We start from the raw sequence: 24,064 nt of genomic DNA, 5'->3' as shown, positions 1-24,064 counted from the left end.
TTTTTTTTTTTTTTTTTTTTTGAGACGGAGTCTCGCTCTGTCCCCCAGGCTGGAGTGCAGTGGCCGGATCTCAGCTCACTGCAAGCTCCGTCTCCCGGGTTTACGCCATTCTCCTGCCTCAGCCTCCGGAGTAGCTGGGACTACAGGCGCCCGCCACCTCGCCCGGCTAGTTTTTTGTATTTTTTAGTAGAGACGGGGTTTCATCGTGTTAGCCAGAATGGTCTCGATCTCCTGACCTCATGATCCACCCGCCTCGGCCTCCCAAAGTGCTGGGATTACAGGCTTGAGCCACCGCGCCCGGCCGTTACCTTTTTTTTTTTCATCAAACCTGTCAGCAGGAAGTAGAAGGATGGATTTTGTAAACCAAAATGCTTTCGTCACATTGTAAAAAGTTTCTAGGATATTTCAAAATAGGCTGGGCGCGGTGGTTCATGCCGGCAATCCCAGCACTTTGGGGGGCCAAGGTGGGTGGATTGTTCAAGGCCAGGAGTTCAAGACCAGCCTGGCCAATATGATGAAACCCCATCTCTACTACAAATACAAAAATTAGCCGGGCATGGTGCCATGTGCCTCTGGTCCCAGCTACTTGGGAGGCTGAGGCAGAAGGATTGCTTGAGCCCAGGAGGTGGAGATGAGAGTGAGCCAAGATCACACCACTGCCCTCCAGCCTGGGCAACAGAGCAAGACCCCATCTCAAAAAAAAAAATTCTTTTAAAGCCAAGCTAAAAGCATATTAATGCTGTTAAGATTTTCTGAATCTATATAATGCATACAGAAAATCTGAAAAGTTAAAAATATTGAAACCCAGAAGAGAAAGTCCAGAGATGGACTCGTGTCAACATGTAAAATGAATTTTGACAAAGATGAAAAGGCAATTTAATAGATAAAACATAATCTTTTCAGCCAGGTACGGTGACTCACGCCTGTAATCCCAGCACTTTGGGAGGCCGAGGTGGGAGAATCACCTGAAGTCAGGAGTTCAAGACCAGCCTGACCAACCTGGTAAAACCCCATCTTTACTAAAAATACAAAATTAGCTGGTCACGGTGGCACATGCCTATAATCCCAGCTACTTGGGAGCCTGAGGCAAGAGAATCACTTGAACCCAGGAGACGGAGGTTGCAGTGAGCCGAGATCATGCCACTGCACTCCAGCCTGGGCAACAGAGCGAGACACTGTCTCAAAATAAAATAAATAAATAAATAACATAAAATAAAATAAAGAAAAGATAAGGATATCCTCTGGGCACGATGGCTAACACATGTAATCCCGGCACTTTGGGAGGCCGAGGCGGGTAGATAACCTGAGGTCAGGAGTTCAAGTCCAGCCAGATCAACATGGAGAAACCCCATCTCTACTAAAAATACAAAATTACCGGGCGTGGTGGCAGGCACCTGTAGTCCATGCTACTTAGGAGGCTGAGGCAGGAGAATCACTTGAACACAGAAGGTGGAGGTTGTGGTGAGCCAAGATCATGCCACTGCATGGGCAACAAGAGCAAGATTCTATCTCAAAAAGAAAAAAAGAAAGAGAAAATATAAAGGTGTCAAATAAGCACATGAAACGTGTTCAACATAATTAGTCATTAGGGAAATACAAATTAAATCCACAAAGAAGTGTCTCTACGCCCTTATTAGAATGACTAAAACAAAAAAATGCCAACATCACATGTTGGCAAGGATGCAGAGCAGTAAGAACTCTAATTCATTGTTGGAAGGAATGTAAAAGCAACACAGTCACATTGGAAAATAGTTTGACAATTTCTTATTAAGTTAAATATATACTTACTATATAACTATATAATTCAAAAATTATATTCCTAGGTGCACATCCAAGAGAAATAAAAACATGGTTCACACACAAAAAACCCATACAAATTTTTTTTGTTTGTTTTTGAGGCGGAGTTTCACTCTTGTTGCCCAGACTGGAGTGCAATGGCGTGATCTCGGCTCACCACAACCTCCACCTCCCAGGTGCAAGCGATTCTCCTGCCTCAGTTTCCCGAGTAGCTGGGATTACAGCCATGCGCCACCACGCCATTAATTTTGTATTTTTAGTAGAGACGGGGTTTCTCCATGTTGGTCAGGCTGGTTTCGAACGCTCGACCTCTGGTGATCTGCCCGCCTTGGCCTTCCAAAGTGTTTTATATAGCAACTTCATTCATCACTGCCCCAACCTGGAAACAACCCAAATGTCCTTCATCTGGTGAATGGCTGAGCAGTGGTGCACCCATATGTTGGAATACTACTCAGCAATAAAAAGGAAGAAAATGTTTACACATGTAAGAACTTAGAGGGACCTGTTTACAGGCACTATGCTGATTGAAAAAAATCAATTTTAGGCCGGGCACGGTGGCTCAAGCCTGTAATCCCAGCACTTTGGGAGGCCGAGACGGGCGTATCACGAGGTCAGGAGATCGAGACCATCCTGGCTAACACGGTGAAACTCCGTCTCTACTAAAAAATACAAAAAACTAGCTGGTTGAAGTGGCGGGCGCCTGTGGTCCCAGCTACTCGGGAGGCTGAGGCAGGAGAATGGCGTGAACCCGGGAGGCGGAGCTTGCAGTGAGCTGAGATCCGGCCACCGCACTCCAGCCTGGGCGACAGAGCCAGACTCAGTCTCAAAAAAAAAAAAAAAAAAAAAAGAAAAAGAAAAAAATCAATTTTAAATGGTTTTATTCTAGGTGATTTCATTCATCTGACATTCTTGGAAAGACAAAACTATGTGGACAGAGAACAGATCAGTGGCTACCAGGAACTGAAGGTGGGAGGAGCCTTTGTTTGACTACAGCAGGATTAGCATGAGGGAATGTTTCAAGGAGATAGAACTATTCTCTACCTAGATTGCGGTGATGGTTACATGACTCTAAGTATTTGGGTTACATGACTCTAAGTATTTGTCAATACTCATTAAACTATATAAAAAGTGAATTTTACTATATGTAAATTAAAAAGCAAAATTTAAAAACCTAAATTGATAATGTCAATGTATAACTATATTTATTTATTGCCTCTGTCATCCCTTCACTCTCTAAAATAAATTATCCTGTACTGTAACTCAAATACTTTTTATAAAATAAAAATTAAAAATATAATATCTTGGCCGGGTGCACTGGCTCACACCTGTAATCCCAGCACTTTGGGAGGCCAAGGCGGGTGGATCACCTGAGGTTAGGAGTTTGAGACCAGCCTGGCCAACATAGTGAAACCCCATCTCTACTAAAAATACAAAAATTGGCCAGGCATGGTGGCATATGTCTGTAGTCCCAGCTACTTGGGAGTCTGAGGCAGAAGAATAGCTTGAATCTCAGAGGCAGAGGTTTCAGTGAGCCGAGACTACGCCCCACTGTACTCCAGCCTGGAGGATGAAGTGAGACTCTGTCTCAAAAACAAACAAACAAACAAAACATACATATATATATATATATGCCAGCGTGTGTGTGTGTGTATGTGTGTGTGTATATGTATGTATGTAACATCTTGACAAAAATATACAAAGAATGTAATTAATAGTAGAAGAAACTGCCAGGTGCAATGGCACAGGCCTGTAGTCCTAGCAACCCAAGTGGCTAAGTCAGGAGGATTGCTTGAGCCCAGGCATTTGTTTGTTGTGTTCTTGTTTATTTATTTGTTTATTTTTTGTTGTTGTTTTGTTTTGAGACAGAGTCTCACTCTGTTGCCCAGATTGGAGTGCAATGGCATGATCTTGGCTCACTGCAACCTCTGTCTCCCGGGTTCAAGCGATTCTCCTGCCTCAGCTTCCCAAGTAGCTGGGTTTACAGGCACCCACCACTACACCCGGCTAATTATTTTTGTATTTTTAGTAGAGACGGCGTTTCATCATGTTAGTCAGGCTGGTCTCGAACTCCTGACCTCAGGCAATCCACCCACCTCGGCCTCCCAAAGTGCTGGGATTACAGGCGTGAGCCACCACACCCAGCCTGTTGTGTTTTTCTTAGACAGGGTCTCACTGTCGCGCAGGCTGGAGTGCAGTGGCATGATCACGGCTCACTGCAATCTTGAACTCCCCGGCTCAAGCAATCATCCCACCTCAGCCTTCCAAGTAGCTAGGAGTACAGGCACCCACCACCACACCCAGCTAATTTTTGTATTTTTTGTGAAGATGGGGTTTTGCCGTGTTGCCCAGGCTGGTCTCAAATTCCTGGACCCCAGGCATTTGAGGCTATAATGCAGAATGACTGCACCTGTGAATAACCACTGCACCCTACTGCACTGCCCATACATAGCCTGGGCAGCACAGAGAGACCTCGACTCTTTTTTTTTTTTTTTCGAGACAGAGTGCTAGGATTATAGGCGTGAGACACTGTGCCCGATGACCCCAACTCTTTTTTTTTTTTTTTTTTTTTTTTTGAGACGGAGTCTTGCTCTGTCGCCCAGGCTGGGGTGCAGTGGCCGGATCTCAGCTCACTGCAAGTTCCGCCTCCCGGGTTTACGCCATTCTCCTGCCTCAGCCTCCTGAGTAGCTGGGACTACAGGCGCCCGCCACCTCGCCCGGCTAGTTTTTTGTATTTTTTAGTAGAGATGGGGTTTCACCATGTTAGCCAGGATGGTCTCGATCTCCTGACCTTGTGATCCACCCGTCTCGGCCTCCCAAAGTGCTAGGATTACAGGCTTGAGCCACCGCGCCCGGCGACCCCAACTCTTAAAAGAAAAATAAAAGAAAGAATGAAAAATCCTTTAAAAATGTAAGCCTGGCCAGGCGCAGTGGCTCACACCTGTAATCCTAGCACTTTGGGAGGCTGAGGCAGGAGGATCACTTGAGCTGAGGAGTTTGAGACCAGCCTGGGCAACATAGTGAAATCTCATCTCTATTTATAATTAAATATATATATATATATATAAATGTAAACATACATGTGTATATATAGCCTGTTCAAAAAGATTCTCCATTAACCCATTCATTCTCAGAATTATTTTTCTCAGGACTATCATAGAAACAGCAGAAATAATTGAGGAGCTCCCACTGTAGGCAAAAAGTAACTGAAGGCTTTAGTCTCTCCTGTCAGCAACCACAATGCTGGAAAAATGTTCTCTTAGAAAACACAGAAATGAAAATGGAATTCAAGCTTTTTTTTTTTTTTTTTTAAGATGGAGTCTTGCTCTGTCATCCAGGCTGGATTGCAGTGGCACAATCTCAGCTCACTGCAACCTCCACCTCCCGGGTTCAAGTGATTCTCCTGCCTCAGCCTCCCAGGTAGCTGGGATTACAGGTGCCCGCCACCAAGCCCAGCTAATTTTTTTGTATTCGCAGTAGAGATGAGGTTTCACCATTTTGGCCAGGTTGGTCTCGGACTCCTGACCTCAGGTGATCTGCTCGCTTCAGTCTCCCAAAGTGCTGGGATTCCAGGTGTGAGCCACCACGCCCAGCCCAAGCTATTTTCCTGATGGATTTGAGTAATGAAAATTACTTCAACTCTACTGTAAATACTATAGTTAAATCCAAGTAACTCAAAGCAGAACTCCATGAGAATAATTATAGATAGCTAGGAGTAACAGAGAAACTCCTTTAATGGTCACAAATCCTGAAAATTAGAAGAGGAAGACAGTAAATAACAGTGATTGCAAAGTGAGGTATTATTAAGACCACATTTTAAATCCCTGAGTTCCAGTTTCCTAGCTATGAACTTGAGTATGTAGCTCAGTTTCTCTAAACCCATGTTTTCTTGTCTAGAAAATGGGAATAATATCTCCTTCATAGGATTGTTGTGAAAACTATGCCTCGCTCAGCACCATGCCTGGCTCACTGTAAATATTTCAGTATTACCACATGGGAGGTCTCAACGTTTCCGCAGCAAAGAATGAAGGAACACGAGCTTGGTGCCATAAATGATACGACACCAATACCCAGAGACCACAGGGAAGGACTGATGAAGAAACAAGAGAATGACACTGAAATTTTCTGGCGCCAATGATAGACAATGATAGTCTTAACAGCTCTTCCAAGTCTCACAGCAATCAGTGCCATGATAATACCCATCAGAGTTTGTCAAAAAGATGGTAAGGTCCAGATAGCTGCTATCAATACATCTTTTCTTCTTTTCTTTTTTGAGACTGTTTTGCTCTGTCACCCAGGCTGGAGTGCAGTGGCTCAATCTCAGCTCACGGCAACCTCTGCCTCCTGGGTTTAAGCGATTCTTCTGTCTCAACCTCCTGAGTATCTGGGATTACAGGCGCCCGCCACCACACCCAGCTGATTTTTGTATTTTTAGAAGAGGCGGGATTTCACCATGTTGGCCAAGCTGGTCTCGAACTCCGGATCTCAGGTGATACTCCCACCTCCGCCTCCCAAAGTACTGGGATTACAGGCATGAGCCACCGTGCCCAGCCTTCAATATATCTTATACTTCATAATCTCAGTAAGTACTCGTTTAGCTTTGATTTAAATTCTCTGGCAATGGCCGTAAGAGTCATATGGGTCCTTTAATGTATGTGACATATACAAACTATTTAAAACTTCAGTTGCAAAACAACCATTTCTTCGTCTTTTCTTTTACAAAGTTAGAAAATGAATGAAGAATAAACATGGGCTGATGTCCACGAAATCTGTCTTTCTATTTTAATAACTAATTTGACTTACAAGTTGGAAAAAGTAGGTGAAAATTCTGTAACTTATTTATCCTGGATATAAAATACAGAAAAGATACCCCTTTTCTTACAAGAAGAAGAAGAAAAAAAGGGAAATACCTAATGCCTAAGAAGCCTGAAAAGATGGCGCATTGATAAAGTTATCTCTCCCTTAGCAGAATGAACTTAAAGGTCATTTTTCCTTGTCCTTCTCATTTTTGGAAACCTAGATTTTAAGTACACTGTGTGAAGGTACTGGACCACTTTAGATATTTCATGCTACATCAGCATTTTCCAAAAGCTTTAAAAAAATCTTTGTTCAAAATGTGAAGTTGTAAAAAATAACATATGTAGCTTGTGACATGCAATTCTAATAATATATGAAATAATTAATGAGAACAGAAATATAGCAAATAAATGCAAACATGAATGCAATCCTACAGTGACATTTTAGGTACATACAAATTAGATATTATTTAGGCTCATTATTAGAGGAGTGATCAAAACAAAAATTGATAAATAACTATTTTGTCTAAATAATGTGGAAAGGACCCTATAAGTAATTCAAATTTTAAATAGTTTATTGCTTCAAATACCTACACCTGCTAATGGGTAGGGCTTTTGTCTTCTTCATTTCTTTATTTTTGGAGCATGAAACATTACTTTATGCTGAATAAATGTCTGTTGAATAAATGAATCCCCACACAGCATAGTTTCATCGAAATTAGTAGTTAAATATACTAATTTGCCAGTTATGTTTATATTCACCCAAAGCTTTTCTAAAATATTTTAATTTCTAAATTTCCATTATATAATTAATAGTATGACCAATAGATTTGTTGCAAAAATCCACATTAAAATCTTTACTCCTTTGGACTTCTGTGCTTTTTTCAATTACACTTATTCTGAATTTTTGCATGGTTCAGAAAGAGTAAAACAATTCCAATTTTAATTTAATTCCAATTCAATCCAGAATTGATTTGAAAAAGAATTATTAATGAACATGGAAAAACATGTCCAGGAAACAGTGACACAGTTAAAATACAATGTGAATAGGGCCTAAAACATTTCACCACTTAGTAGAACAACACGGTTATCCCTTCTGTTTTTCTATTTCTAATTTGCTCAAAATCACTTTCAGGCAAATGGTGATTCTGCAGCCAGAGGTTGTCAGTACTTCTGTTCCACCTGACTGGATGAATCAGGTAGACGAGAAGGACCAATAATTCCAGCAACCTATTTCTACATCCTATGCAAATTAATGCACCAATCATTAAAGCAGTGCTACTGTAAGGTCATATAAATGAAAGCCTGAACAGAGGACACCAGTCAATAACTTGAATGTTGCAGCACTATGTCATTTTACATAGTTTTTAATTATGAGTTTCTCTAAATAGGGTGTCTAGTCTGCAAAATAACAACGACCTTCCATACACATTTTTTCTATAACTATTTTCATACATATTATTTGCTAGATCAATAAAAGTGCTTTACAGAATAAGATTTCATAGAAATGTTTGAGTGCACATATTCTATTTATTAACAAATTTTACTTCCTCAATGTTTATATATAAGTATGCATACACATATATTTAGCCAAACAAATATAAAAATAATTTTTTGCTTAAAATGTGATTTATATTGCAAATAACAATAATTTCACATTCATTCTTGAATGCATAACTATCACAAATACAGATTTAATGATATCTGCTATCACAATTCTTCCAGAAAATTTAAAAAAAAAGAATAGCTCCAAGTGCATTAAAAATGCGTTGTCATAAAATTAGAGTCCCAGATTCTATAAGGATTTAAAACCCTAACAATTTCTTTGGGATGCAGATTGCCACAAAAATTGTACACACTACTTTTTAGTCATTGCATTAAAAAATGCCCATAGACAAAAGTTGTCCCTAATATAACACTACCTACACATATTAAGATTCAAACGTGGCAAAGACCTTGTTAGGCATCAATTGATTTTACTGTCATGTTTTCATAAATCCTGGAGTCTCTTTTATTTTTCAAAATTTCCACACTGCCAGGGAGAAAGACCATTCTGTTGGGCATTATTTTCCTGCACAGATACTATTCATCAACCAATTTTAGCCCTATTTCTAAATAGGAATCCAATTGTCTTCGGTAAAGAGGTTTCCTATTTGCAGTCAATGAATCATATTCTCACACTCATACACCACCCTGAACACAGCAAGTGCACAATCGCTACTACTGTGATAACCTAAAGTGCTAGTGCTATAGTTTCTGGCAATGGTAGCAGCGGGGAAAAAAATTCTAGATACCAAATCACAGATCACAACCAGATGGAGTACTCCCTTGTTTTAATATTACCATACAAACAGAAAACAGGGCTTATTCAAACAGTCAAAGAAACGTGCATTCCTCCTTGCTGTGCTGGGGGAAGCTGTTTGTGTCTCTATAGACGTGGAGAGAACAGGAACACATGTTTTCTGTACTACATCGCTAATGCAGGATACAGGGCTGCGGTTGTTGGGTGAAGCTCTGCCCGAAAGTTGAGAAATGGTGAGTAACCTCTAGACGAGGTTCCTGCTCGCCCATGGGTGGAAGTAAATGCTTCCAGCAATCCTTCTCAAGGTCCTCAGGGAGTTTGGGTCTGGGGTACCTTTCCCCCTGGGGCACCCTGGTTTCTTCTAACGGTATAGCTCTGCAGTGGGTCATGTGACGGCTGGGTGTGTGCCTCTGTGCGGTGTGGGAGGGATGAGTTTGCGGGGTGCGTGTGTGTGAGTGTGTGAGCGTTCAGAAGTTACACGTCTGGTTTTGGAAGACGTGTATTTTTCAAGGGCTATCTGCGTGTGTGTATGTGTGTCTGTGTGTGAAGTGAGACTGAGAAAAGAGGTTTAGAGAATGATCCTGGGCCGGGCGATGTAGCCAAGTCGGCTCGTGTCGGCCCCGCTCCTTGGGGAGCCTCTGCATTGGGGTTGAGGTCCCCGCCCTTGGGGGACGCGAGGACAATGGGGTGCCGGCGCCCCTCCCGCACTTTGTGCACCCACCTGACGAATCCGCGGCGGGTTCGGCGGGGTGGAGGCCCCGCCTTCCGGGGCCGGGGAGGTGGGAGAAGCCATCTTCCTGCGGCTCCGGGTTTCTTCCTCCTGTCACGCCCGGGTCTCCCGCGTCTCCTCGGTCTCCTCCGCGTCGGGCCTGCGGCCCGCGCCCTCCCTGAGACTCCGCAGCCGCCGCGCCCCGCGGACCCGCCCCGGCTCCTGCGCCGCAGAGTGGAAGGGGCGGCTGTGTCCTCCGCTCACCCAGCCGGAGTCCCTTCCCGCGCCACCTACATCCCGGCCGGCGGACTCCGGGCCGCGGCGGGCCGGGGTCGGACGCGACCTTGGCCGCGGGGCTGGGCCGGCAGCTGCCCCTTCCCAGCGCCGCGCCCGGCGCGTGTGGTCTGAACGTGCGAGCGGCTGGGCTTATTCTAGCGGCGGCGCCGGGAGAAAGGAGGCTGCTTCCCTAGCCGCTGCCGCTATCGCCAGGAGAGCGATGAGCTCATGGACAGCTCCCAGAAATATGTCTATATGCACCACTGACTGCCGGAGTTCGGGAGGTGGGTGGGGAGAAGGAGGCTCCTCCGCGGGCGCTCCCGCATCACTGGCGGACGTTCCCTTGGGAGGCCCCCGGCTGTTGGGGCGCGTCCAGCTCTTCAATGCCCATCTCCACACTCACTCTCGGTTCTTTCCATTCATGTCATACACACTTTTCCTATCCGCACTCACTCTCCCCTGGCGTTGTGCTAAGGCACCCACCCACCCACCTCTAGCCTCCACGCGCACACATTCTTTGTTCTGCCAACTACTCCCTATTGATAAGGGGGCATTCATTTACGGAGTGAACGTGGTGTGAAATGCCACCGGGACCTCAGCCCCTGTCGGATGTGGACTGATGGATGAAGTGTCCCAAGCGGTGTGTCCTTCACGCTTTGGGCGTTTCCCCCTCTCTCAAGATCCAGCCTCTTCCCTTCCCACCTTCTTCACTATGAGAAAGCATCTTCCAGCCACGTTCCAGGGTAGGGACTTGGCCCCATCCCTCACCAAGGGAGAGAGCACCTCTTTTGTAGCTCTGGGAAGAACTTAAAAGACGGACCAGGGTTTGCACACCTTTGCTCAATTGCTTGTGGCAGGAGTCATACATCCCGCACAGGGGCCGATCTTGTTGTTTGCCTCACTGTTTCCCAGGGGTATAGAGCTTCCATGGATTTGCAAACCACCTTCCAAACCTGATTACTGTCTTTCTTCATTGGCTCAGCTGTCCCAACGAGGTGGAATTATGACTTTTTACAGATAAAATGACCTTCCTGAGATTGTTCCCTTTCTCAGGCATCATCAATTTCCCTTTCTTATAGATTTCCTTAGAAATATACACCTACCTTCAAAAACAAAACAAAGCAAAACTTTCCTTTATAGCAGCCTCCTTTCCCTAAGCTAGTGTTCCAGTTCTGTACGTCTCTTTTCAGCAAGAGCCTTTACAAAGTTTCAATATCTCCTATTCCTCTCTTCACGTACTCTATTGAACGTAGTCCATTCAGGCTTTCCTCCACCTGCGTCACCGAACTTTCTCCTGGCAAGGTTCCCAATGACTTCCATGCTGTGAAATCTAATGATCAATTCTCAGTCCTCCTTTGGCTTGACCTCTAAATGTTTAAAAAAAGAAGAAAAAGAAAAGAAAAGAAACGAAAAGAAAGAAAGAAAGAGAAAGAAAGAAAGAAAGAAAGAAAGAAAGAAAGAAAGAAAGAAAAAGAAAAGAGAAAAGCAAAGAAAAGAAAAAGAAAGAAAAGGAAAGAAAGCTAGCCCCTCAGCGCGGTGGCTCACGCCTGTAATCCCAGCACTTTGGGAGGCTAAGGCGGGAGGATTAACTGAGGTTGGGAGTTCGAGACCAGCCTGGCCAACATGGAGAAACCCCATCTTTACTAAAAATACAAAATTAGATGGGCGTGGTGGTGCATGCCTGTAATCCCAGCTACTCGGGAGGAAAATCACTTTTTTTTTTTTTTTTTTTTTGGAGACCTAGTTTCACTCTTGTTGCCCAGGCTGGAGTGCAATGGCTTGATCTCGGCTCACCTCAACCTCCGCCTCCTGGGTTCAAGCGGTTCTCCTGCCTCAGCCTCCCGAGTAGCTGGGATTACAGGCATGTGCCACCACACCCACCTAATTTTGTATTTTTAGTAGAAATGGAGTTTCTCCATGTTGATCAGGCTGGTCTCGAACTCCTGACCTCAGGTCATCCGCCCGCCTTGGCCTCCCAAAGTGCTGGGCTTACAGGTATGAGCCACCTCTCCCGGCTTAATTTTTGTATTTTTAGTGGAGACGAGGTTTCACCATATTGGCCAGGCTGGTCTCGAACTCCTGACCTTGTGATCTTCCCGCCTCCGCCTCCCAAAGTGCTGGGATTACAGGTGTGAGCTGCCGTGCCCAGCTAAAAGTTTTTTCATCTCTTCAAGCGTTCCTCCAAGTCTCCCAATGTGGCCATTTTTATTGGGGCAGTATAGCTTGACGGTTAAGATGGTGAACTGATGTCAATAACTAGCACTGAGATGCTATCTACTTAATATTTCTTTTTTTTTTTTTTGAGACGGAGTTTTTGCTCTGTAGCCCGGGCTGGAGTGCAGTGGCCGGATCTCAGCTCACTGCAAGCTCCGCCTCCCGGGTTTACGCCATTCTCCTGCCTCAGCCTCCCGAGTAGCTGGGACTACAGGCACCCACCACCTCGCCCGGCTAGTTTTTTGTATTTTTAGTAGAGACGGGGTTTCACCGTGTTAGCCAGGATGGTCTCGATCTCCTGACCTTGTGATCCACCTGTCTCGGCCTCCCAAAGTGCTGGGATTACAGGCTTGAGCCACCGCGCCCGGCCTCTACTTAACATTTCTAAAGGCCAAGCGTGGTGGCTCACACCTGTAGTCCCAGCACTTTGGGAGGCCAAGGTGGGTGGATCACAAGGTCAAGAGATCGAGACCATCCTGGCCAACATGGTGAAACCCTGTCTCTACTAAAAATACAAAAATTAGCCAGGCCTGATGGCGTGTGGCTGTGATCTCAGCTACTCTGGAGGCTGAGGCAGGAGAAACGCTTGAACCCCGGAGGCAGAGGTTGCAGTGAGCCAGGATTATGCCATTGCACTCCAGCCTGGCAACAGAGGGAGACTCCGTCTCAAAAAAAATAATAAATAAAGGTTTCCTTACCTGTGAAAGGGTTTCCTTACCTGTGAAAGGGAAATAATATTACTTACTTTGTAGGATCATTGTGAATAGTAAATGAGATAACGTACATAGACATTGTAAATGCTCAATGTAAATAATAATGTAGTCATGACTACATTATTATGTAATATTATGTAATGATATATTACATAGATATTATGTAATGATATCTACCTAAAAACAGGAGACTGAAGATAAAGGTGGTTAAAAAAGAAAACCTTTGGCAGGGCGCGGGGGCTCACGCCTGTAATCCCAGCACTTTGGGAGGCCGAGGCAGGTGGATCACGAGGTCAGGAGATAGAGACCATCCTGGCTAACACGGTGAAACCCCGTCTCTACTAAAAATACAAAAAATTAGCCAGGCGAGGTGGCGGGCGCCTGTAGTCCCAGCTACTCGGGAGGTTGAGGCAGGAGAATGGCGTGAACCTGGGAGGCGGAGCTTGCAGTGAGCCAAGGTCCTGCCACTGCACTGCAGCCTGAGCAACAGAGCGAGACTCCGTCTCAAAAATTAAAAAGAAAAAAAAGAAAACCTTTATATCATATCAGAAAATCAAAAAAAACTTAGCGAGGCAAGTAAGTACCAGTAATACTGCTATGGCTCCTGAGTGTTCTGTATCATAACTGGGCACACAGAAATCTAAATTTATAGTCTTCAATCTCTCCAGTCCTGGGGTACATAATCCAAATTAACAAAAAAATGAACATAACAATAAAAGAATTAACATTTTAAATAAATAATAGGTTGATATAGAGGCAGATGTTGAGATTGATAGATATGGATAGAGACATGATGCAATACTATAAGTAGGAAAGTATTCTCTTTTTTCTTTCTTTCTTTTCTTTTTCTTTTTTTGAGAAACTGTCTCACTGTGTCACCCAGGCTGGAGTGCAGTGGCAAGATCTCGGCTCACTGCAGCCTCCATCTGCTCGACTCAAGCGAATCTCTTGTCTCAGTCCCCCAGGAAGCTGGGACCACAAGCACACACCACCATGCCCCGCTAATTTTTGTATTTTTTTGTAAAGATGGGGTTTCACCATGTTGCCCAGGCTGATCTCAAACTCTTGGGCTCAAGCCATCTGCCCACCTTGGCCTCCCAAAATGCTGGATTACAGGCATGAGCCACTGTGCCTGGCCAGTATTCCAATTTTTACTTTTACTGGAGGCCAGAAGTCCAATATCAAGGTAACAATAAGGTTGGTTCCTTCTGAGGACTTTGAGAGAGAATCTGTTCTATGCTTTTTCCTTAGCTTCTGGTAGTTTACTGGAAAACTTTGGCATTCCTTGGCTTGTTGAGGTATAACTCAAGTCTCAGTCTCACTTGTCGCTTGCCACAACAGTGAAGAGTGCTCCAGGAAAGGCATCATTTGGGTTTACCAGGAAACTATGCAAAATGAGGACTACTTTAGTGGTCTCTGAAGCCCTCTTGAGCGGTGGCTGTTTATCTTCCAATAGCCCTCCTTCTCTCTCAGACCCTGGAATGAGCTTCATCTTTGCTTATAACTGCTACCTCTAGACTCTTGTCCCTACAGCTTGCCCTAAAAAAATCCAGCTGCTTTGAAAATCATACTAGACCACCACAATTTCTCTTTGTTACAGACATTTACATTTCCTGAAGACCTTAAAAACCTTACTTTCTTTTTCTTCAGCAATATCCTTGTCATAATTCTTGTTAAGGGTTTTGTTTTGTTTTTTTTTTTTGAGATGGAGTCTTGCTCTGTCACCCAGGCTGGAGTGCAGTGGCGCGATCCCGGCTCACTGCAAGCTCCACCTCTCGGGTTCAAGCGTTCTCCTGCCTCAGCCTCCCGAGTAGCTGGGACTACAGGCGCCCGCCACCACGCTCGGCTAATTGTTTTGTATTTTTTAGTAAAGACAGGGTTTCACCGTGTAAGCCAGGATGGTCTTGATCTCCTGACCTCGTGATCCCCGCCTCGGCCTCCAAGAGTGCTGGGATTATAGGCGTGAGCCACCGCGCCCGGCTAATTCTTGTTAATTTTTTTTTTTTTTTTTTTTTTTTTTTTTTGAGACGGAGTCTCGCTCTGCCGCCCAGGCTGGAGTGCAGTGGCCGGATCTCAGCTCACTGCAAGCTCCGCCTCCCGGGTTCACGCCATTCTCCTGCCTCAGCCTCCCAAGTAGCTGGGACTATAGGCGCCCACCACCTCGCCCGGCTAGTTTTTTGTATTTTTTAGTAGAGACGGGGTTTCACCGGGTTAGCCAGGATGGTCTCGATCTCCTGACCTCGTGATCCACCCGTCTCGGCCTCCCAAAGTGCTGGGATTACATCTTGTTAATTTTTAAAAATCAACATAGGCGAGGTGCAACAGCTCACACCTGTAATCCCAGCACTTTGGGAGGCCAAGGCAGGTGAATGATTTGATGTTAGGAGTTCGAGACCAGCCCGGCCAACATGGTAAAATCCTGTCTCAACTAAAAATACAAAAATTAACCTGGCATGGTGATGCATGCCCATAATCTTAGCTACTCAAGAGGCTGAGGCAGGAGAATGGCTTGAGCCCGGAAGGTAGAGGTTGCAGTGAGCCAAGATTATGCCACTGCACTCCAGCCTGGATGACAGCATGAGACTCTATCTCAAAAATAAAATAAAATAAAATATAAAATCCACACCGACAATTAGACAGTGCTCCTGTTAACCTGCAATGACTTGACCTCCACCCCACCCCAGATATCTACTGTCTACTCCCATGTTCATACCCTAGGGTTTTCATTATTGATATTTGTCCCCTCTCTATGACCCCACTATCAAACATTCCATTCTCTGATCATCACTTACTTTCTTTCCAACTGACTTCCTATACTACCCGATCTCCAGTAATTCTGTAATCCCACTGAAACTTCCAACCCTTCAGCCCTACTATCTTCACACTATCCCTACTCCATTGCACGTCCCCCTCCTCCTCCTAACTCAATTTGGATTCCATGAACCACTATTATATTATTATAATCACTGCCTTGTATGTACTTTAACTTGCCTCTTTCTTCCTCTGCCATGCTCACCTGGCAAAATGAAATCTCAGTTATATCCAGTGTTCCATCTACTCTAAGCCTGCACCCATGCAAAGTATACCTGGAGAAAAGTGCTGAGAGGTCTCAGTGTTGCTGGATACTAATTGTAAGTGGGCCTTGTTGGTGTGTGGTAATCCTTCATCTTTCCTTAATAAATTAATTCTACCACTTTCCAAGCCAATCATTAGCACATTAACAACTCTCTCCTCAAACTTCCAGTGCTACCCCTGAATTTTTTTTTTTTTTTTTTCGAGACAGGGTCTCACTCTGTGGTTGCCCAGACTGAAGTGCAGTGGAGCAGTGTAGACTCACTGCAGCCTCCACTTCCTGGGTTCAAGCAATTCACATGCCTCAGCCTCTGGAGTAGCTGGAATCACAGGTGCACGTGACCATGCCTGGCTAATTTTTGTATTTTTAGTAGAGACGGGGTTTCACCATGTTGGCCAGACTGGTCTTGAACTCCTGACCTCAAGCAGTCCACCTACTTCGGCCTCCCAAAATGCTAGGATTATAGGTGTGAGCCACCACTCCTGGCCTGGATTCTTCATTCTCAACTGATGACCTTGTTATTTCACCAAGAAAACAGAGGGAATGAAAGGGAGGTTCCACATAGTTTCATCACCATTGTGTTCATCTGCCCATATGCTGAATGATGCCTTTTATCGTCTTACCATGAATGAATTGTGCATGCTCTTATGAGAGGCCAAGCCCTCCACTTGGGCACTTGATCAGATCTCCTCAAATTTACTTGTGAACGTCATTCTTTTTTTTTTTTTTTTTTTGAGACAGAGTCTCACTCTATCACCCAGGCTGGAGTGCAGTGGCGCGATCTCGGCTCACTGCAAGCTCCGCCTCTCAGGTTCACGCCATTCTCCTGCCTCAGCCTCCCAAGTAGCTGGGACTACAGGTGCCTGCCACCACACCGGGCTAATTTTTTGCATTTTTAATAGAGACGGGGTTTCACCATGTTAGCCAGGATGATCTTGATCTCCTGACCTCATGATCCACCCGCCTCGACCTCCCAAAGTGCTGGGATTACAGGCGTGAGCCACCGCGCCGGCGTGAATGTCATTCTTATAAGTACTCTCCCTCCTCTCTCTCCCTCCGGCTCTCACTTTCCCATGTATCATCTATTTTCCCTCTCTACTGGCTCATTCCCATAAGCATACATCCCCATCCCTCTGTAATTTCATGCTTCTGCTCCACGTGTAGAAAATTTTTTCTGAAATGTTGTCTCCCAAAGTTCTGGGATAAGTATACACATTTTTAAGCACCCACTTATGGGTGGGGACATGCAATACTTGTCTTTCTGTGTCTGGGCTTGTTTCACTTAACGTAATGACCTCCAGTTCCATCTTTGTTGCTTTGGTCAATTTTGGTCAGTTCTTCTCTGACTTATCTTCAAAAAAAATTTATTTGACATAAATTTCTTCACTTGACTTCCAGGACTCCACACACTGTCTTGGTTTTCCTTCTGCCCCATGGGCTGCTTTTTAAAAATCCATAATCCCAGCCCTTGGACCGCCTGGGCAACATGGCAAAACCTCATCTCTATAAAAAATACAAAAATTGGTCGGGTGCGGTGGCTCACACCTGTAATCCCAGCACTTTGGGAGGCCAAGGCAGGTGAATCACAAGGTCAAGAGTTTGAGATCAGCCTGGCCAATATGGTGAAACTCCATCTATACTAAAAATACAAAAATTGGGCCAGGCACGGTGGCTCACATCTGTAATCCCAGCACTTTGGGAGGCCGAGGCAGATGGATCACAAGGTCAGGAGTTCGAGACCAGCCTGGCCAACATAGTGAAACCCTCTCTATACTAAAAATACAAAAAATTAGCCAGACGTGGTGGCAGAAGTCTTTAATCCCAGTTACTCAGGAGGCTGTGACGGGAGAATCACTTGAACCTGGGAGGCACATGTTGCAGTGAGCTGAGATCATGTCATTGCACTCCAGCCCAGGTGACAGTGCAAGACTTTGTCTCCAACAAACAAACAACAACAACAAAATTAGCTGGGCATAATGGCAAGCACCTGCAGTCCCAGCTACTTGGGAGGCTGAGGCAGGAGAATTGCTTGAACCCAGGAAGCAGAGGTTGCAGTGAGCCGAGAACGTGCCACTGCTCTCCAGCCTGGGTAACAGAGTGAGACTTCGTCTAAAAAAGAAAAAAAAAAAAAATACAAAAATTAGCCAGGCGTGGTGGCACGCACCTGTAGTCCCAGCTACTTGGGAGGCTGAGGCAGGAGGATCACTTGAACCAGTGAGATCAAGGCTGCAGTGAGCTGAGATTGTGCCACTGCACTTCAGCCTGAGTGACAGTGCCTAAAATATGAGAGTTTTAAAATACAATGCAACCCTTCTCTGTCATGTATCCTACCTATGTATCCGTCTACACAAATTCTCTAAACCTCCTCCATCCTCTTCATTCCCAGCCTAGATGGAGATTCTTACCATGAACCAAATCACTCAAGCTAGAAACTTTAGTGTCATCCTAGACCTCTCTACATCTCTCAGGTTCTATAATGACTCACCACATCCAGTGAATTCTAATATGGGAATCTCCCCTTCTTTTTTTTCTGTATCCTTGGCTTTAGTCAAGGCTCTCAGCCACTCTTTCGGTGTTTTGTTTAGTTTCTTAATAATGACCCCACAGAGTTCTTCCTATCCTGGAACATCCAGCATAATTCACCCAGAGTAACTTACTTTTTAAAACCTCTCCTGTTTAAACAGCCCTCATGGCTTTCTATTGCTTCAGGATAAAATCTGCATTCCTTTGCTTTGAAATAAAAGCCCTTCTAAATATTGATATACTTTTTGCATTAGGGAAGATAGTCCTAAGACTGATAGTTATTTAAAAATTTAAAAGGCGCCGGGCGCGATGGCTCAAGCCTGTAATCCCAGCACTTTGGGAGGCCGAGGCAGGCGGATCACGAGGTCAGGAGATCGAGACCATCCTGGCTAACATGGTGAAACCCCGTCTCTACTAAAAAATACAAAAAACTAGCTGGGCGAGGTGGCGGGTGCCTGTAGTCCCAGCTACACGGGAGGCTGAGGCAGGAGAATGGCAAGAACCTGGGAGGCGGAGCTTGCAGTGAGCTGTGATCCGGCCACTGCACTCCAGCCCGGGTGACAGAGCAAGACTCCATCTCAAAAAAAAAAAAAAAAAAAAAAAATTTAAAAGGCTGGGTGCGGTGACTTATGCCTGTAATCCCAGCGCTTTGGGGGGCTGAGGCGGAAGGATCACCTGAGGTCAGGAGTTCGAGACCAGCCTGACCAACATGGGTTGACCAACATGAAGAAATCCCGTCTCTACTAAAAATACAAAATTAGCTGGACATGGTGGTGCATGCCTGTAATCCCAGCTACTTGGGAGACTGAGGCAGGAGAATCGCTTGAACCTGGGAGGCAGAGGTTGCAGTGAGCCGAGATTGCGCCATTGCACTCCAGCCTGGGCAAGAAGAGTGAAACTCCCTCTCAAAAAAAAATTATAATAATAATGACCAGGCACAGTGGCTCACGCCTGTAATCCCAGCACTTTGGGAGGCCAAGGCGGGTGGATCACGAGGTCAGGAGTTCAAGATCAGCCTGGCCAACATGGCGAAACTCCGTCTCTACTAAAAACTACAAAAATTAGCCCAGCGAGGTGGCAGGCGCCTGTGGTTCCAACTACACAGGAGGCTGAGACAGAAGAATCGCTTGAACCCGGGAGGTGGCGGTTGCAGTGAGCCACGATCGTGTCACTGCACTTCAGCCTGGGTGACAGGGCGAGACTCTGTCTCAAAAAAAAAAAAAAAAAAATACAAAAATTAGCTGGGCATGGTGGTGCATGCCTGAAATCCCAGGTACTTGGGAGGCTGAGGCAGGAGAATTGCTTGAATCTGGGAGACGGAGGTTGCAGTGAGCTGAGATCAGGCCTCTGCACTCCAGCCTGGGTGACAGAACAAGACCCTGTCTCAAAAAAATTAATTAATTAATAATAATAAAAAAAAATACCAAAATTAGCCAAGCATAGTGGTGGGTGCCCGTAATCCCAGCTACTCAGAAGGCTGAGGCAGGAGAATCATTTGAACCTGGGTGGCGAAGGTTGCAGTGAGCCAAGACCTTGCTATTGCACTCTAGCCTGGGTGACAGAGTGAGAATCTGTCTCAAAAAAAAAAAAAAAATTAAAAAGAGGCTGGGTGTAAGGACTCAAGCCTGTAGTTGTAACACTGTGAGAGTCTGAGGCGGGAGCATCACTTGAGGCCAAGAGTTTGAGACCGCCCTAGGCAACATAATGAGGCCTTACCTCTATTAAACATAAAAAAAATGAGCTAGTGGGGTATGGTGGCTCACACCTGTAATCCAGCACTTTGGCAGGCCGATGAGGGTGCATCACCTGGGGTCAGTAGTTCAAGACCAGCCTGGCCAACACAGTGAAACCCTGTCCCTACTAAAAATACAAAAAAATTAGCCAGGTGTGGTGGCAGCCACCTGTAATTCCAGCTACTCAGGAGGCTGAGGCAGGACCTGAACCTGGGAGGCCAGAACCTGGAAGGTGGAAGTTGTAATGAGCTGAGATCACGCTATTGCACTCCAGCCTGGGTGACAGGAGGGACACTCCATATCAAAAAAACAATTAGCTGAGTGTGATGGTGCTTGCCTCCTGCTCCTAACCATGCAGGAGGCTAAGACTGAAGGATCGCTTGAGCCCAGGAGATTGAGGCTGCAATGAGCTATGATAACCACTGCACTCCAGCCTCGGCAACAAAGCCAGACTCTGTCACAAAAAAAAAAAAAAAAAAAAAATGGCCGAGTGTGGTGGCTCACGACTGTAATCCCAGCATTTTGGGAGGCCAAGGGGGTGAATCACCTGAGGTCAGGAGTTGGAGACCAGCCTGGCCAATATGGCGAAACCTCGTCTCTACTAAAAATACAAAAATTATCCGGGCGTGGCATGTGACTGTAATCCTAGCTACTCGGAAGGCTGAGACAGGAGAATCGCGTGAACCCAGGTGTTGAAGGCTGTGATGACCTGAGATGCTGCCACTGCACTCTAGCCTCTGCAACAGGGTGAGACTCTGTCTCAACAAATAAAAAGAAATTTTATGGTTATATGTAGAATAATCTTTCAACATTTCTTCTTTCTTTCTTTCTTTCTTCCTTTTTTTTTTTTTTTTTGAGACAGTGTTTTGCTCTTCTTGCCCAGGTTGGAGTGCAATGGTGCATTCTTGACTTACTGAAACCTCTACCTCACCATGTTGACCAGGCTGGTCTACATGGTGGCCATGCACCCTAGCAAAGATTTTCATTGTAGCACTGGTTATAATAGATAAAACATAAATAAACAATAACAATCTGGAAGTCAGCTAAATATTCTAAAAGAGAGGATCGAGTACATACATTATGAAGCTTCCACATTTTGGGATGTTTTATAGAATGTTATTCAACCATTCAAATAATATTTTAAGCAAATATTACTGGTTCCGTTGTTTGTATAATAAAATTGTTTCAAGCTATCAGTTTCTCCCACACAGGCCCCACTTTGATGACATCTCCAATCTTTTCCATAACTGACCTTTTGAGCTGATTTCCTTCTGCTGTTCATTCATGCTGTGTTCCTGCCATTCTCCCTCCTCAGAAGCCAGTCTTGCCTGTGACTCTGGCCTTACATATCCTGGGTTCCATCTGCCTAGAACGCCTTCACCTATCTTCTTCACATGACTAGCATCTGTGCAAAACTGAAAGGGGTAATAAATCTCTTTTTTTTAAAATTAATGTTTATTTATTTATTTGTTGTTATTATTTTTGAGATGGAGTCTTGCACTGTCACCCAGGCTGGAGTGCAGTGGCACGATCTTGGTTCACTGCAACCTCCACCTCCCGGGTTCAAGTGATTCTCCTGCAATAGTCTCCCGAGTAGCTGGGATTATAGGCACCCGCCACCACACCCAGCTAATTTTTTGTGTTTTTAGTAAAGACGGCATTTCACCATGTTGGCCAGGCTGATGTTGAACTCCTGACTTTGTGACTCGCCTGCCTCAGCCTCCCAAAGTGCTGGGATTACAGGCATGAGCCACTGCGTCTGGCCTATTTATTTATTTTTGAGACAGAGTCTTGCTCTTGTCGCCAAGGCTGGAATGCAATGGTACAATCTCAGCTCACTGCAACCTCTGCCTCCTGGGATCAAGCGATTCTCCTGCCTCAGCCTCCTGAGTAGCTGGGATTGCAGGAACCCACCACCATGCCCGGCTAATTTTTGGATTTTTAGTAGAGACGGGGTTTCGCCATGTTGGCCAGGCTGGTCTCGAACTCCTGACCTCATGATCTGCCTGCCTCAGCCTCCCTAAATGCTGGGATTACAGGCGTGAGCCACCCCGTCCGACTGGGTAATAAATTTCTAAAGAGAGTTGGGCCCACTTCAGGTCGGGCACGGTGGCTCACGCCTGTAATCCCAGCACTTTGGGAGGCCGAGACGGGCAGATCACGAGGTCAGGAGATCGAGATCATCTTGGCTAACATGGTGAAACCCCGTCTCTACTAAAAATACAAAAAGTTAGCTGGGAGTGGTGGCGGGTGCCTGTAGTCCCAGCTACTCGGGAGGCCGAGGCAGAAGAATCGCTCGAACCCGGGAGATGGAGGTTGGAGTGAGCCAAGATCATGCCATTGCACTCCACCATGGGCAACAGAGTGAGACTCTGTTTAAAAAAAAAAAAAAGAGAGAGAGAGAGAATTGGGCCCACTCCCAAGTAAACATTTCAAATCAATATAAGTAAGGTCCAAAACAATCTTAAAACTAATCAACTAAAAGGGTAGGAGTTTCAGCTACACAGAACAAATCAATAGTCTGAAATTTAGATATTCTAGCTTAAATGGATCTTGAACAAAGTTTTATTCATATTAAATATAGACTGATTGTCAGGTGGCTGATGTTCAAGGCTTTTCACATTAAGACTCCATCCTTCCTTTCCAACTTTATTTCCTGTCTCTTCTCTACATAAACCTTACTTCAGCTGAATCAGTCTACTCAATCTTAAATAAAATCCCAAATTTATTCTATCTTCTGCCAAAAGCACGATTGGATTTTCCTATACTTTTGCTATTACCTCATCCTATGATAATTTATGAACACTCACTGTCTATAGCAACCAAATAATATACATAATACTTATGTATTACTTATATAATATATATGTAGTACTTATATAATACACATACTTGTGCTATATTGTATAGTTATTATTATTATTTTATATATATTTTTTGAGACGGAGTCTTGCTCTGTCCCCAGGCTGGAGTGCAATGGTGCAACCTTGGCTCGCTGCAAACTCCACCTCCTAGATTCAAGCGATTCTCCTGCCCCAGCCTCCCAAGTAGCTGGGACTACAGGTGCACACCACCAAGCCCAGCTAATTTTTGTATTTTGTATTTAGTAGAGATGGGGTTTCACCATGTTGGCCAGGATGGTCTCGATCTCTTGACCTTGTGATCTTCCCGCCTCGCTCCCAAAGTGCTGGGATTACAGGTGTGAGCCACCACACCAGGCCTATTATTATTATTTTTGAGACGAAGTTTCACTCTTGTTGCCCAGGCTACAGTGCAATGGCATGATCTCGGCTTACCACAACCTCCACCTCCTGGGTTCAAGTGATTCTCCTGCCTCAGCCTCCCTAGTACTTGGGATTACAGGCACCCAGTACCATGCCTAGCTAATTTTTGTATTTTTAGTAGAGACAGGTTTTCTCCATGTTGGTCAGGCTGACCTTGAAATCCTGACCTCAGGTGATCCACCCGCCTCTGTCTCCCAAAGTGCTGGGATTACAAACATGAACCACCACTCCTGGCCTATTGTATAGTTATTTATCTTTTATGCATATGCCCTATTTCCCAGTAGCTATGTTATTAACATTTTCAAGTTGGCCTATTGTATAGTTATTTATCTTTTATGCATATGCCCTATTTCCCAGTAGCTATGTTATTAACATTTTCAAGTTGGCGGGGTGGGGGTATCATATGCTTGCTTACAACCTCAGCACATGTTCTATGAAAATCAGCATGAAATAAACGATAATTGTTTATGATTTGAGGAAATCACCACAAATGGAAAGAGCACTAGAACTGGGCACATTTTTTTTACATAAGCGCTTTAAAAAGGAATTATTTTTCTCCTTTTTCAGTCATTTTTGGCTTTTTCAAACTAATAGATTTTATAGAGCAGCCAAATTTTGAAGAACACATTGGTCTTTAGGTGACAACA

General features: G+C 44.8%; 1 protein-coding gene across 1 annotated transcript in view; it reads right to left on the bottom strand.

Moving 5' to 3' along the window:
- Positions 1-10,140, bottom strand: part of ANK2 (ankyrin 2) — a 706,278-nt gene extending 696,138 nt beyond the window's left edge. Inside the window, exon 1 of the mRNA XM_025384698.1 lies at positions 9,614-10,140. Within this exon, the coding sequence (XP_025240483.1) occupies positions 9,614-9,685 (72 nt within the window). The 5' untranslated portion in view covers positions 9,686-10,140. The remainder of the gene's footprint in view (positions 1-9,613) is intronic.
- Between the last annotated feature and the right edge of the window lie 13,924 nt (positions 10,141-24,064).

The sequence above is a fragment of the Theropithecus gelada genome, chromosome 5 (genome assembly GCF_003255815.1).
Source record: "Theropithecus gelada isolate Dixy chromosome 5, Tgel_1.0, whole genome shotgun sequence".
Classification (NCBI taxonomy): Eukaryota; Metazoa; Chordata; class Mammalia; order Primates; family Cercopithecidae; genus Theropithecus; species Theropithecus gelada.
This window is presented reverse-complemented; position numbering and strand designations above follow the sequence as displayed.